Source organism: Saccopteryx leptura, chromosome 5 (assembly GCF_036850995.1).
Source record: "Saccopteryx leptura isolate mSacLep1 chromosome 5, mSacLep1_pri_phased_curated, whole genome shotgun sequence".
NCBI lineage: Eukaryota > Metazoa > Chordata > Mammalia > Chiroptera > Emballonuridae > Saccopteryx > Saccopteryx leptura.
In genome coordinates, this window is record NC_089507.1 from 152,560,897 (window position 1) to 152,577,799 (window position 16,903).

The 16,903-nt window shown below is 46.2% G+C and overlaps 1 protein-coding gene across 1 annotated transcript in view; it reads right to left on the minus strand.

Annotated features, from left to right (window-relative positions):
• NBAS (NBAS subunit of NRZ tethering complex) overlaps window positions 1-16,903 on the minus strand; it is a 358,469-nt gene that overhangs the window by 94,538 nt on the left and 247,028 nt on the right. The window contains exons 41-42 of the mRNA XM_066386144.1: window positions 13,310-13,539; window positions 8,796-8,906 (exon numbers count right to left, since the gene is read on the minus strand). Coding sequence (XP_066242241.1) covers window positions 8,796-8,906; window positions 13,310-13,539 — 341 coding nt within the window. The remainder of the gene's footprint in view (window positions 1-8,795; window positions 8,907-13,309; window positions 13,540-16,903) is intronic.

Here is a 16,903-nt window from a genome sequence, read left to right on the forward strand (position 1 = left end):
CAAAGGGTGCCCAGTGCTCAACAGCTTCCCCGTGCATTACTTATTCATGTCACGAGAAAAATGTAAGACTGGAACTTCATTACAGAATGTAATCAACCTTCTTATTTCCAGAACTTAGGAATCCATGAGGGGAGGGAACGACCCCAACTTTTCGGTATCAGCATTCCATTGGAGAGCCTTGACTAGATAGATACTGGAGAGACCCACACTTGGCACAATGTTCAAGTAAGACTCAAATCAGCGAGAACAGGTACTTGTTCGTTCACTTAAATTATCTGTAGTCAAGAATGCCACTTAAATAAAAACATCTTATTTTTATCTTGACTTAGATGTCTTTACACTACAACAAAAGTGTTACTTAACTGTTAGAAAACTTTTTAAGAAGCTGTGTTTGATCAGTCTGTATTTTAGGGGCTGGCCAGGAGGGCTCAGTCCGGGTGCCAACCCAGGGCAGTGCCAGCGCCCGTGCAGGAGGAGTGTCAGGCTTTCTCACTGTGACGGTTCTTCAGGCAGTGCCTGCACTGACAGGTGCTCTTAGTAGCCGCATCCAGAGTACCTGAGGGCAGCATCCAAGTTTGAATTCACATAGTTTCAAAGCAAGTCCTTTGAAATATGACACCCTGTTTAATGGAATCCCACTTTTAGAAAGTGTCAAGACATGTGGTGTTTGCTGATGTAGATCAAGTTAATACAAATAATGTTTTAAAAATTTTTGTCAGTGATAATACTTAGGGTCACTTAGCACTAATCTATAAAGTCAAAATAGCAAGTACTTTAAAAATGCTCTTTTGACTGTCACTTCAAGAGAAATGCTATTTTTCTATTAAAACACAATTCAAATAATTACAAAAAGATACCAATCTATAAGAATGTCTGTCTCCTCTGAGTGTTCATCTACCTGGTACCCAGAGCACGCTCTAACCATGTACTATCTTGTCCATCTCCCTCACTATACTGTGTACCACCTGATGGCAAAGATGAAACCACATCTTCTTCACCTTTAGTTTCTCGGTTCCAAGCACCAGCGTGTATGCCGTGCAAAGGACACATTCAGCACATGTCTTATGTATGCCAAATGGATGGGCGGATGACCAAAACCTCAGGTGTCCTCTACGGACAGTCACGGTACTCAACCCTGGGAGGGTATGAAGATTTATAGCATCAAGTTCCCATCCAGTGGTTTGAAAATCCAGCTGAGTTATACATGCTCAGAATTAAACAACAGTGCAAAATAATGGCATGGGCACACAATTACATTCCACTCAAGAGAAGGATAAGAAAGCTTTCAAAAGCAGTAGATGCCAGGGATAACAAAGGGCTCAATGAAAGGAGTGCTTGAGTTCGGCATTGTAGAAAGGAATGAAGCAAAAATAATATGAACAAAGTTCCAAGACAAGAAAGCACAGGCCTGTACAAGGAATAGCCAGTGTGATGGATGGCTGGTCAGAAAATACTCCTGATACCATCACTACTCAAAACAGGCAATGTCATCGGCGATGGATGCTGTATATACACAGTGGCATGGGAGAGCGACACTCAGAATTTCTGCATCTCCTTCAGAATCTGCAAAATGAAGTCTGAAAACAATGTGCCGAAGAAGTCAGTCATAAACCATGTGACACCAGTGAGATAAATGGTTTAGACAAAGCTTTGCAGGCAGAACAACAAGCCCAGAGGAGGAGGAGAAAACTAGCATTTATTGTGCTGGATACTATGGGAGGACAAGTTAAATCTAGGTCATCACTGATACCAGAGAGGTCAGCGTGGTGAAGGGACTGGCCTGAGTCCAAGCGTCCAGGTCTGCCTGGACTCTGTGAGCCTTTCCTATCAAAAAGCAGCCATGACTGCTAAGGTCAGGTGTCCACAACCACTGTCATTTCAAAAACAGGAACACGGGCATTAATTACTTCTCTCTCCAAGAGCAATAATTTAAAAGAGTTCTCCTGCCACACTTCACTCCTAACAATCCTGAGGATCAGAGTAGTCGAGACAAACTCACAAAATAGACAGTGACTAAATCACAGTTTTACTTCATCTGTGTTTGGCTTGACTCTGAATGGTCTCTCCCAATCAACTTTACTTTGTCTCTCGCCCGCCCACTTATTCTTCTGTACCTACAATTCAGTTCGCCCAATGTGCAATTTTACCTAATTATCTTGTCAAGAAAGATAGTGGAATACCTTTACTGACATAGGATAAACACCAAAGCCTCCCTCTTCAGTAAATTACAACGTGCTAAGATCTTTTATACATGCCAGTAATCAATAATCCATTTAAATCATTTCCATTGAAACAAGTTGTTATCTTCTCTTTAGAAAAAGAAATGAATCTCTGCTTAGAAAACAATTCCAAAGAACCCACATTCAAGAGAACAGGAAGAAATACCATGAAACCACTAAGGACTTTTCACTAATCAAATTAATCACCACCATTAGAAATTGTTTAAGTGCTTTTTCTTAAACCAAGACTTAGCTACAAAACAGCTTGCATATTTATATAACGCATATGTAACTTTTCGGAGATTAGCTGTGGGAAGAAATGAGCAGTGGCTGTACTGAGCACAAGGAACACACTGTTAGTACTAGGTCCATAATCAATGTCTTCTGTAATGGTTTCAAGTTGTCCATCACCCCGTAATTCAAGAACAGCATGTACTGAAAGGTCTTCTATTCATACAGGAAACCAATATTTAAATGCACGTTTCTTTACCAAGTCTGAAACTTGAGTGAGAATTCAATTCCACCAGCTGAGTAAAGGCATACTTTGGAGGGGAGAGGGAAAGGGAGGGATGAGGGAGAGTGAGGGGGAGGGCTGGCTGCCAGGAAAGGCTGAGGAGAGCACAGAGGGATGGGAGAGGCATCACCGGTTCAGAGACAGTAACTTCCAGGCATTTCCCCCAAAGACTCGCCCAAAAAGTTTGAAGATACATGCATCCGAATTAACAGCCACGATCATGGATAACCAGAGCCCCACCTGTGAAAAGAGACAAGTCTACCCTCTCAGTTCAGGGACCCTGATGTGAAGAAAACGATGCCAAGTACATGAATGCCCAGAATGAACTTGACCTAGCAGGCCAGACCTGCCACGCTGCCTGACAGCTAAATGTGTAATTGCGCAGGAAATGCGGTCAAAATAACGGGCACACTTCTCAGTTTTGCCAACATTTTGGCAAAGTGTCTTTGTAAACCAAAAAGAAAATGGAATCGAACTTTTCAAGGTTAGCTAGACAGCAGATGAGAGGATTGCTAATGAGCCTCCCAGGCTATTCTCTGTCACACTAACACTGGGTGAGTTCTTTTGCAGAATGTTTCGTATGAACAGAGGGGTGACATGGAATACCATGAGAGCAGGCTTCATCTCCTCTTCCGTAAGGACGACCCTGATCCTTACGCCTTTTAATGTCTCACAAACTGTCAATTCTGACTGGTTTATATGGTCTCATATTATCATCTCTTTAGCAAAAGGTATTTTAAGAGAAATAACAGCACAGAAAGAGTAATAACATTATTTATTGAGCACTTATTATACACTAAGCACTATGTCATTCCATTTTAATTCTCACAAAGCGACAAAATTGAAATCCTGGCTTGAAAACTAATTGTTCAAAAATCAGATTTATAATATCAGGCTAATAATAGTGCTCACAGAACAGACCTGCAAACCTAGCCTATTTCCAGAATTAACAATAGCAGCTACTTTTCTTTCTGATGAGTACCTAACACATGTCAGGCATTTTGTACAAATCTCTTAAATCTCACAACTATTCTGGAAAATCAGACTACCCTTTTTGCAGAGAAGGAAACTTGTGCACAGGGGAGTAAAACAACTTGTTTACTAAGCACACATGAGAAGGAAGTCACAGAGCCAGGGTCTGAACCCAGATTTGCACGAGTCAAAGCCTGGGCACTTCCCACTGGGTGGACACAGACAGAAGGGCGCGCCGTTCACGCCCCATACCGCTGCCTGACGTCACGGCCGGAAAGGAAGGCTGCAGAGGGATGAAAGGAATCACTGCCATTTTGGTAATGGCAGAAATCAGTTCTCCTGTTTAGGGGATTGCTGGACTTTGGCTTGTGCACAAGACAAACCATAACCTTGGTTCTTTTTCCCCTTAGGCCAAAAGAAAGACCCAAACCAAATTCTTAGCTCAATTTTCACAACCACGAAAGACCTGGCCTGAATATCTTCAATTCAACCTTCCTACTCTAATATGAATTTTTCCTGATCCTGAATCTCATTTATTTTCATTTTCAATATTATAACAAGCCAACCTATCTTAAATCCTCTTTCCATACACTAATCATTTGCACACTAACTTCTCAACTAAGCCAGGGTTTGTTGGGTTTTTTTAAGTGAGAAGCAGGGAGGCAGAGACAGACTCCCACAGGTGCCCGGACCAGTATCCATCTGCCAAGCCCTCTAGGGGGCGATGCTCTGCCAATCTGGGGCATTGCTTCATCGCTCAACAACAGAGCTCTCTTAGCACCTGAGGCACAGGCCACGAAGCCATCCTCAGTATCCGGGGGCCAACTCACTCTAATTGAGCTCTGACTGCGGGAGGGGAAGAGAGAGAGAGAGAGAGAGAGAGAGAGAGAGAGAGGTGAGAGGGGGAGGGGTGGAAAAGCACATAGTCACTTCTCCTGTGTGCACTGACCGGGAATCAAACCCAGGATATCCACATGTCAGGCCAATGCTCTACCACTGAGCCAACTAGCCGGGGCTCACCTAAGCCAGGGTTCTTTAAAGGAGGAGGAGACGGAAGAGAAGCCTAAAGTGTTGAATTCTTTACAGTGTGGCAATTTAAACACAACCTGTCTGCAGCAACAGCACCCCTCTGGCACAAATTCTGTTTCAGTTCAGAAAAAGGTAGAAGCATTATATTTTATTCAAGTTCCCACAGCTATAACTTGCTTTTACCCATCCTTGAACCTGAGACCAAAAGAACCCTGAGACCAGAAGAGTGATATGACAAACAGCACAGCACTGACCGAGTCCCTGTGACCAGGTCCCCTTCCCACAGGTCTGAAGCAGACAGTATGAATTAGCCAACAGGGGAGACGATGTTATGATCTCTGCCGCCCAAGCAGGATCACTCTACAATCACCTGGGTGACTGAGAGGTGGATGTCAGAGGAAGTGAGATAAAAGCGCAGGGTGTGGCTTCCAGATACGCTGTTGAAATAAGAGAAAGGAGATGGAGAGGCTTGGCAGGGCTGTCAGTCAATGGTGGTCTGGCCCCTATTTAGTTCGCCTTTGTTCACAGTGCTCAGGTCACAAGGTCTGTATCTGGTTACTCAAAACTGCTGAGACCTCGCTGCCCTGGAACCTGTTCCCTCTGCCTGGAATGCTTTTCCTCTACTGTCCTCCAACAGTGAGCTCCTTCTGCATCCAGAGAGAGGCTTCCCTGTCTGCTCCTCACACGGTTCCTGGATTGAATTTAGTATGACTAGCAGTTTATTCTCTGGCTATTTTTAAGTGTCTGCGGGGTCTCTCTCTATCAGAATATAAGCTCTATGAGGGGAAAGATATATATATATATCTCATTCAACATTTAAATCTATGCTTGGAACACAAAGATAGCATAAAAAACAATAATTAATAATATTAATATTTAATGGATGAAAAATATAATTCTATTCTATCAACTAAGTAGTAGCACCCTCTGGCATTTCAAAAGGACCCTGTGTCCAAAACCTAAAGACCCTCACAGAGCAAGGAGCACGACAGGAAACATAACAGGAGCGATCACCATGGAACCACCGAGCCACCTGCTACCTACTGTCCCCAGATTGCTAATCCTCACAGCCCTCTGAGGCAAGGACAATGGTCCTGGTACCTGAGAAAGCCGTGACTCAGGAGGGTGACGAGATGCCCCACGCTACATCGCTGGGATTATGGGCAGCAGAGCTGGCCCATAAAATGTGGTCTGACTCCACACCCGTACCCTCGCCACTAGGCCCCATGGACGCTGGTAGTTAGCGTCGTCTCCCAGAGCCATCTAGGTGTCCAGGACAGCCCAGAGATGGAGACGGCTGCTACTTGGGCAATGAGAGACAGACCAGCCCTCGTCTGGAGAGCTGAACTCGCCCCTGTAGAACCAAAGGCTGAGTGAGCCAGTGTCTGCTGCATGGCCACTGAAAGTCATTCCTGCAGTTTAAAACTACTTAAAAAAGAAAAGAAAAAAGAAAAGGAAAAGAAAAAGTGTGTAGGGGGTAATAAAATGCAAGAAAAAAAAAAAAGAAGGAACCCAAGAGCTCTTTCTGCAGAAGAGAAATCCCAGGCATAACCACCATTCATCAAGCACCAGTCACGTGTCAGGTCCTGTAGCTGTGACACTCCACCGTGAAGTCTTTTCATTTTCATTACACCTCACTTAGAATCATGGAAAAGGAGTTTGAGAGACCTGGATTACCTGGTGCAGGGACACACAGCCAGAGAGAGACATAGTTCGGTGTTTCTAGCTTCACTGACTCGAAGACTTAATACTCCTTTGCAGGCTGCTGCTGCCCCCGCCCCCAAACCTGTCTAAGTGAGCATATCTGTCCATGTGCTTTGGCAGGTCTATCTCCACATTCAACAGAGTGGAAGGAGAATGTAGAATTATAGGGAAGTCAACTTTGGGGGTGGGGGTTCTTTTTAAAGGAATAGTTAAACAAAACCCTGAGGCAAAAAAACATTAATTTTCTTGTGACTCTGATCTATTTACATCTCACTGACACAGACTCAACAAACAAACGTTGGGCAATTTCTATTGTACTAACAAGGCTGATCTCTAATACCTGTGTTACCAAGTCTGATTGACTAGGAAGGCAACTACTTCAGCTTTTAGGTAAAGAACAGGGAGCACTCACCACCACTGGCCAACTCAATAGTAAGTGTTTTGTCCCTCACAAGTAATGACACCAGGAGGTAATGATTTCCTGCTCTTGTGTCTGCTGGGCGTCTGCATAATCATACTGCTCTCAGGTATAATGGGACACCTGGAACAGTCCCACGTATTATTTAATTGCCTGATGATTTATAATATACTCAGAGACCAGTGAGACATTCTGTTTGTACAGATATGACACCCTTTTATATAACATTCAACGAAAGGAAGAGATATTTAATAAAATGCCAAGGTATTTTTTAAATGCCAACATGCACATCATACGAAACATTTACTTGAACATATTACTGTGACTCAAAACTGATGAATTCAGTTGAATATTTAATCCTAGGTAACACTATCGCCCATGTCATAATTTCATAAACACTTAAAAGGTAGATGTTAAAGTTTCAAAGTGATTAATAAAAATTAAAGATGCTAAGTCTTAGGGACTTCTGGGCTGTTGAGCAGAGCTTGACCGCGTTCAGTCTGCCGCCCTGCTTGGAACTCTTCCCCCAGCTTCCCTGGACAAGAGCCCCATTCCCCTGCAGCCTCTCCCGCTCTCTTTGACACCGTTGCTGGGAAAGGTTCTCAGGTCTGCCATACGCCTTCCTCCTTGTCTCCTTCTACTATATATGGCTCCCAAGCACGTCCATACCTAACCCGTTTACAACTGTGTGCACCTGGCTCCAGACTAGTACTGCCCGCTCCACCGTCTCCTTTGAACTTAGATCCGTGAGGACCGTGCCTACTTGACCTCTGCCCTTGGGCATTTCGGTGCGTACCACCTCTCCATTCCACAGCCCTTCCCTCACCTTGCCCTCAAAACACCTTGTCCCCAACTGGTAGTCCATCTCCCTGAGTGACATCACCACCCACAGGCAGACTCCTGACCCCTCCCTGTTCACTCACTTTCCTATTGAGTTGATGTTTATCAATCAATTGATTAAGCACTATCTATTTCACTTTCAGTATATCTCTGAAACCCATTCTTACCTCTCCTTCTGTACTTTCAAAACCCTACTGTAAGCTATGTCACCTGTCACATAGTCTGTTACAATAATAGTTCCTTAATTGGTAGTTATATCTGTACGCTGGCCTCCCTAAAATCCTTTCTCAACATAGTAACCAAAGCGACCTTATCAAAATGTAAATCTGATCATATCATTTCTTTTTTTTACCCAAATACTTCCTCTGACTCTTAGGAAGAAGCCCGCGGCCCCTGAGAAGGCCCGCGGAGTACTGCTGCACGGTCTGGCTTCCGGGGTGCCCCGCAGTCCCGTCTCACACCACGCACCCCCACTCTCAGGCCTCACCCACTCTGTCTCCCTGCTGTGCCCACAGGTGCATCATGCTCCTTCCTCTCAAAGAGCTTCTGCGCTTACTTGTTCTGTCTCCCTAGAAACAGTTCCCTGTTCTCCTTGTAGTGCAGTCAATCTCAACTCAATAGTGTCAGCTCAAGGGCACTTCCTCAGGAGAGCCTCCCTAACGATGCCCAGTGCCCGGCTTGGGCTCTTATGTAGTACTTGTCACAGCTCTGACTTCACATTTCTTGTCATCATTTCATTACAATCTGTCTCCCACACAAGACTACAAGTTCCAAGACAGCCGGGATGCCTAAGTTTGCTCACTATTGTAACCCCAGCATCCAGTTCCTAGTACAAAATAGATTCTCAATAAAATAGCCTTTGAATGAATAAATGAATGAATGTTCAAGTACCTGACTCAGAGCTCTGATACAGAAAAACGAAAAGGAACTATTATGAGAATATTGGAGTATCGCAGATGAATAAAGAAACAGACCTGAATACTGGCCTACTGCAGCTATAAAGAAAAAGTGAAATTATACTGTAAAACTTCATGATTCTCCTAGAACAGACTGGAAAGAAAGACAGGGACATAAAGTCACATATGAACTGTGTGCTTACCCACTGTCGCTGAACAAGAACTCCAAATGGGTCATAAAAACTTCCCAGCGGGGGACACGGTAGCGCTGGGCCAGAGAAAGAGCGATGCTGTAGACGTTCTCCTCAAGGGTCCTTCAGGGGCGTCCATCAGCCATGGAGAAGGAGGGGGGGAGAAAAGAGGAACACGTTACCCACACCAGCACAGAAACGCTGTGCTGCTGAGAGGGGAGCAGTCAGCACGGTCCTTGTAACCAGGGGAAGTACTTCTAGGAATGTTAATGCTGCTTTTTCAACATGGTGCATGCAACTGACCAAGGACCTGTCTGGGGCAGCGGTTCTCAACCAAGGGTGACTGTCCTTCGGGAGACAGTTGACAACTTTTGTGGACATTTTTGGTTGTCACAGTGGAGGAAGCGAGGTGGAGTGCTATCGGCATCCAGTGGGTAGAGGTCAGGGATGCTGCTAACTAGCCCGCCTACAGCACACAGAACTGCTCTCCCACAGAGAGAATTATCCAGACGGAAAGACGCTGAGGTCAAAAAGTCCCTGCCTAGAGCTACAGCCTACCATCAAAAACTGGAGCAAAGGAAATGCATTCCTGCCCTCTGGGTAGGTATTTGAGAAAGCAGTTAGTCTTGCAATAATCTTTTTATGCTTTCCACACTGTACCAGGCAATTAGCTGCTTAGGACATAGAAACAAACAAGATCTTTCCTGAGGGACACACAGCCTCGTGGTGGATGGGAGCTGTGGACAGGGAATTAAATGCTAAAACACTGGGAAGTGCTGTGAGAACAGAGACGACGGGGGACCACCTTGGCCTAAGGATTGAACAGTAAACCAGCAGTACCATGCAGAGGCGGTGGAGGAGAAGAAGAGACGGGCGGGTTTCTAACAGAGAAGGTAGATGGGGCGTGTGGGGAGGCGTCACAGCCAGGAACGCACAGGGTCCTCGGGTGGCTGAGGGACCTTGACCTCATCCTGTGGGCAGTGGAGAGCCAGTGGACAGTACAGACCAGGCACCGGTGTCATCAGATTTGAGAGTCTCTGGCATACAGGAAATTCTCACCCAGAGCACCACATTGAGGCCATTTTGGGAAGACTACTACAGCAGTGGTCCCCAATCCCCGGGCTGTGGACCAGTACCAGTCCATGGGCCATTTGGTACCAATCCATAGAGAAAGAATAAATAACTTACATTATTTCTGTTTTATTTATATTTAAATCTGAACGATGTTTTATTTTTTAAAAATGACCAGATTCCCTCTGTTACATCCGTCTAAGACTCACTCTTGACGCCTATCTCAGTCACATGATACATTTATCCGTCCCACCCTAAAGGCCGGTCCATGAAAATATTTTCTGACATTAAACCGGTCCGTGTACCAAAAAAGGTTGGGGACCACTGTACTACAGGACGTCTATGTCCTAAAAGTAGAGATGTGCAGAAGGAACTCTTAGCCGGAAGAACGGTGGACAAAGCCCGATATGCAGGGGATGAAGTATCTGCACTGCTGAGACAATAAACCACAACATTTGCATATCGGATTAGGCAAGAGTTGGCAAGCATTTTCCAGGAAGGGCCAGACAGTGAATCTCTCAGGCTTCGCTGCCAGCCAGTCTCTGTACCATAGTCTTCTTTTTATTGTTCTTTTATTATTAATTTCCCACAGCCTGTAAAAATGTAGAAACTACCCATCCTTTGCTCATGGACTTTTAAAAAAGAAGCCAAGGGCTGGACTAAGTTTGTCAATGTGTGGATTATGAAGTCATTGTCAATTAAAAATTATTTCTTAAAATATTTACTGAGTACCCACCTCTGCATGACGGAATGAAAATTCCTCAGGAATGGGGGCCACCAGCCATTCATTGCCCCTAAGCTGGGCATCTGACAAAGTGCCTGGCACTGGCTATGTGCTCAATAAGTATTGGTATCTTTAATTTTTTTTTGTGTGTGTGTGTATTTTTCTGAAGCTGGAAACGGGGAGAGACAGTCAGACAGACTCCCGCATGTGCCCGACCGGGATCCACCCGGCACGCTCACCAGGGGCGACGCTCTGCCCACCAGGGGGTGATGCTCTGCCCCTCCGGGGCGTCGCTCTGCCGCGACCAGAGCCACTCTAGCGTCTGGGGCAGAGGCCAAGGAGCCATCCCCAGCGCCCGGGCCATCTTTGCTCCAATGGAGCCTTGGCTGCGGGAGGGGAAGAGAGAGACAGAGAGGAAGGAGGGGGTGGGGGTGGAGAGGCAAATGGGCGCTTCTCCTATGTGCCCTGGCCGGGAATCGAACCCGGGTCCCCCACACGCCAGGCCGACGCTCTACCGCTGAGCCAACCGGCCAGGGCCAGTATTGGTATCTTTATCATTTGATAAAGTGGGAAGAAAGAAAACTATATTTTGACTATTCTAAGTTACCCTGACTGACAGAAGGTATTATCTAAAACACACAGACAATAGATACATTGCACTTAAAGAAAATAACTGCACTAATATGGATGCACAATTAATAAGAAAATAAAATGTGGTCCTATTTTGCACGACAGAAGGTAGGGCTGCACAGCAGGAGGAAGCAGGTCCTTCAAGAATTCTTCTATGTGAGGCGTTAAAATCCCATCTCCAAACCAGAACTGCTAACTCAGAAAACCTGTGGACACTCTGAGACACTTTAAACCAGCTAGCTAGACAAAGAATTCTGCATATTTTTCTAAGCAACAGATCACGGGGAAGATTCTACTACACATTTATTGAAAGCATCTATTTGTCCTCATACTTCAAATAGCATATGCTAGCTAGATATGTGGGAAATAATAAAAAAAGGACAGAAACCCTAGCAAAATATAACTGATGACATGAGGCATTCCTTCTCTTGTAAACTTCTTTTCTGCATAACAACCCTTTCTAAGAAACCATGAGCAGGGCACCCAGGATAACAAAATGCCCCAAAGCAAAGCTTAATGGCCCTGGAACTAGGAAGCCCACGTTCAGCTTCTGGCTGCGGGACCTTGAGCTCTAAGGCTCTCTGATTCTCAGAGTCCTCTTCTGAAAAAACAGGAGGTTGGATGAAATGACCTCTTTGGTCCCTTCCAATTGCACATTAAGTGACTCTATGAAATTATGAGCCTCAGGAGGACAGGGGGGAAGAGAGAAGCAGAGTACACATTTTCCTCCTTAACCGAGTCTAGCTCTAGGTCATTCCTTTGAGCTATTACCTGACTTAAAGAGAATTTGGAGTGTCTTCTTGTAGGAAAGCAGCCCAGGTTAATATAAAATTATTACGGGGTACCGTAAGGCTACTTTGCCACTTTCTCAAAGATCTAATTAATAATGATAAAAAATGACATATACCACTACCATCCCAGGACCATTTTTGTTACTTTAACGTGACGTCAGGAGAGAGGAATAACCATTAAATGCAGGCACAGTGTAACCTCAGTTTCAAAGGCTGAAAGCCAAGAGGAGACTGCATGCCAGCACATCCTGAGGGCCAGTCGGCCGAGGAGGGAGGCACCGCCATGGTGCAGGTGTGACAGCTTCAGGACGCAACAGACAGGTGAAGGTTAAACCCACCGCTGGGATCCTGACCACCGAAGCTTGGGCCAGTTCCCTCAGATGCCTGAACTACATGCTCTTCAGCTACAGAACGGGGACAAGAACCCCAGACACAGGGTCATCTTTGAGGACGGTCAGGTGTTCACAGAGCACCTAACCCAGTGCCTGGCCCACAGAAAGCAGGTCACACGTTCTGCTATTGAAAACAAAACACCTCTACTTAATGACCACGGTGGGTGAACACGCCCTCCCTCACTCTAACCTGTGCCTCTCCTTTGAGTGAACTCACTGGATACAGAATAGCGGAGGCCAGTGCTAAAACCCAGGGCAATTCCATACCCACCACGGAATTCTTCCCGCCGGATCGTGGCCTGGGCTGCCTTCTCACACAAGGGCTTGCCCCTCTCTTCAAAGGAAGGAAGGAACAAAAGGGAAATGGCCACTGCTGCTGGCCTCTAGAAAACAGACTGCGAGAACTGGTCAGTCTCCTCTGTCTAGAAGCCCAGGGAGAGGAGGGTGCCCTGAGCCCACCGCGCTGGCTCCCTCCTCTGCGGTTCAACCCGCTAGATCTAATTCTACCATTCTCAAGACATTACACTGCCACGGACTCTGAAAAGTAAGATTTCTATCAGGTATAAAGGCAATCTTGTTTTCAAATATCTATAATAAGTTCCACTCATTTCACCCCAGATCATACCCTATTCACCTTTAACACGTCAGGCTATCAGAGTTATAAAGAAACTAAAAAAATAATTATAATAATTCCCATCCTTATTATCTAACTCTGCAGGCTCACCACGTTGTCCGCAGCTACTGATCCATTTGGGAAAACACGCTCATCCCCCATGTGATCGGAGGAAGTGGAGGAAAGCCCTGCTTACAGCAACCATGAATGTCGCTCCTCAAACGACTGGGATCAACAGCCCTGAGACGTCCCCCTGCTCCGTTACATGGAAATCCACCCCTTCGTGAGACAGAAGGACCCCTTACTCTGCCAGACCAAGGATCGTCTCCCTCTTGTACTGGTCGTCCGCAGTAAAGCGCTGCACATCCACGCCCTTGCGCAGGCCCTGCAGCAGCTGAACCTGGGTGAGGTCCAGGAGGCGCTCGTTGTAGTACTGTAACTGCTTGGTCAGTGCAACGATGTCCTCGGGCCAGGCTTCGTGTCCGTATCGAGTCACATGCCTGGTGACCATCAGGATTAGCTCTTTAGGATCAGCCTATGTGTGAGTAATGACAACAACAAAAAAAGGTTACAGGAAGAAGACCATGTCTACTGGGCGCCTGTCTGGTTCTCACACTGCTGCCATTAAACTGAGGCTCGCGGCCGCCCTGAGAAGTCACCTGCAGAGGTGGCGCAGTCTGCAGACCACAGACGGGACCCGGGGCCGAGTCTAGAGCAGGTCTCTCGACCCCTGCTCTGCTCCTATCTTACAAATCCTCACCCACATAATAAACAACATATTCTTGCTTTTTCAGCTACCATCAGTCTACAGCAGTTTTGTTTCCCAATCACCTGATCATTGACAATAATTCATCCTGGAAGTAGTACCGTTATGAGTGTCCCTGGATACATTTTCTCTGAAGCGTCTACGTATTCTCAATAACAACGCCGCAGCTCAGAAAGCCCACTAACAATGCCCAGACAGCTGAGGAGAGAGTGTGTTCTCCGGGGAAAGTTCAGGGGAAACCCATCCTCTTCCTGAAATCACCAGCACTTCTAGTTACATGAGAAAGCATCTGAGCAGTTTTTGCTCTGCTCAATTTGGGGCTCAATGGAATATTGTTCTATAATTCTTAGCAGCCTAACAATGGCAAAACTATTCAAACAGAACAAAACCTAGAAGCTAACAGCTAACAGGGAAGAAAAATAAGTGATTAACTGGTCACATTTACTTATAAGAAAGTTGCTTTGGATGTCAGCAAAGCAACAGCAGCTCAGTGGTGATGTTGGAATTACTCGGGGAGCCGAAAAGGCGAACGACATTAACTCCATCACTCCCAATTTCGGGAAAACGTAGTATATATTTTAATAATAGCAAATTAGGAAAAACACTACAGAATCTGCCTTTGGTTCTCAGAAGTGTACCTAATTATGGCGAGCTGTCAGCATTTCTAATGTGTGAAGCATCATTTTGAGCTACACAGGAATCTGTCAGTGTTGAGTCAGTATTACAAATCTAGCCTGCAGCTCACTCTCGATCCTATTAACCCCTTTATGCTGGAGGTTGAAGTTTTGAAATTCAATTCTTCAAAATTTCTCTGAAAAGTTACATCACTTTTTGACAAGCTCCCAGCATGCTGGTATCTGCAGCTGTGACTAACTCTGTGTACCACGTGATAACACACACGTAGCCACAGGAGAAGACCTGAGTGAACAATCAGACCTCGGTGATGACCTGGAGTGGTAGGTTATAAATAACACCCACGTCACCACCGTTCCAATAATGGAACAGGAGGCATAAGTGGGTTAAGGGTCAATCCAGGAGTACAGATAAAAACCAGTTAAAAGAAATCTTGGATCCTGATAGGGGGACCTGAGACAAAGTCAGCCTTATTGGAATTTCCCCTACCTGTAGGCAGACACTGAATGCTACTCTCAAAAACCACAGATCAGAGTGTCTCGAGTCACATGACCTGGGCTTGAAAACTAACTCTCCAAAATAAGCTATAAAACCATTATTCAATTCATTCAACAATTATTTTTGTACACTGATTAAGTACCAAGTAATATGCTATGAAGATGTGACCCTACCCTCTAAGACCGCGGCCCAGCGGGAGAGACAAGGAGCATCATAAAATGGTGTGAGCAGTCAGCGCAGAATGCCCCTCACACAGGGCAATGGGGCACGCGCAAGCCCGAGAAGCCTTCCTAACGTTCTGTCTTGGGTAACGACTCAGACGGCAGTAGCAAAGGATCAGCAAAAAACAAGGAGAGAAATTCCAGTAAAGGGCAGTGTGTGCACTGAGTCCCAGGTGACTAAGACCTGGTGGGAAGATAGACCTTATATATCGATACATAAAACAAACCTTCCTGCAACTGGAGAGGACGTAGAAGTCACCTGCCTGTGAGTCGTACTTTTGACAGTGAGTTTGGGCAAAGGGGACCCCAGCTCTTAGTGTCTCTATAGCTGACATGTGACCCCCACCTTCTCTCTACTTGTTGCCCCCTTAGGGCACCACCCTGAACCACCCCCATGGGATCAGCCACATCTGAAGCTATCTGGTGAGGTTGCTAAGGTGCCAACCCGCCCTTCCACACCTGCTCTGCACCCCAGCTGTTGCCCGTTGTTCCCATGCCCCTCTGGTTGGCTCTTTTCTACCCAGCAGTAGAGGAGACAAAAGCAAATACCCACTGAGCAGGGTTTCAGATAAAAGGAGTTTCTTTCATGGGACAACTTGGGGCACAGTCCTGTGCTCCACTAGCAAACCCACTGATAGATAGGCTCTAACCACTCAGCCTGCCTGCCTGTGTGTGATCCCGCCCCTCTCTGCCACCGGCTGTTTTCCAGCCCTGCGCATGGATTCGGCCACCTTCATGCTCCCAAGGTTTCTCACGGGTTTTGTTCCTATTCAGTTTTCTCTTTTGTTATCTGGAATATCCAAGATTTGATCACTGTCCTGAGAGAGTGGCCTACACGCTTGCACTTGACCATGAGGTGTAACACCTCCTTATTACTATTCTGTGTTCTCATACAATTTATGTAATAAACCCCCAAACCAGGCAGGCAGCAAAGCTCCAAAGTGGTGCACGTGGCAATGACGCGCACAATTACCAGTTCTAACGTGGAGGTCTTTCGTTACCCTATCGAAGGTTCCAAGCCTCCACACACAACCTCCATATTCATGTGGCAAAAGATTCTATTCTCTCCTTTTGCCAGTGAAGAAAATGACATGCACAGTGAAATAAGCATGAACACACAGAATTACTAGCTGGATGACCCTGCACAAGTTACCTAACAACTACGAACTTGATCGTCTCACCTATAAAATGGCAATAACGGGCCCTGGCCGGTTGGCTCAGCGGTGGAGCGTCGGCCTGGTGTGCGGGGGACCCGGGTACGATTCCCGGTCAGGGCACATAGGAGAAGCGTCCATTTGCTTCTCTACCCCCCCTCTCCTTCCTCTCTGTCTCTCTCTTCCCCTCCCGCAGCCAAGGTTCCATTGGAGCAAAGATGGCCTGTGCGCTGGGGATGGCTCCTTGGCCTCTGCCCCAGGCGCTGGAGTGGCTCTGGTCGTGGCAGAGCGACGCCCCGGAGGGGCAGAGCATCGCCCCCTGGTGGGCAGAGCTTCGCCCCTGGTGGGCGTGCCGGGTGGATCCCGGTCGGGCGCATGCGGGAGTCTGTCTGACTGTCTCTCCCCGTTTCCAGCTTCGGAAAAAATACAAAAAAAAATAATAATAATACAAAAAATATAAATAAATAAATAAAATGGCAATAACGGTAAGTAGCTTGCACGGTTGTGAGAAGCCCAGGAGACAACAGGTGTGAAGTACACAAACCAAGGCCCGTGTGAAGCAGGTGCCCCAAGGATGAAAGGGACTGCGGAATTCGCTAAAACGCCTACACTGATCACACTTTAACT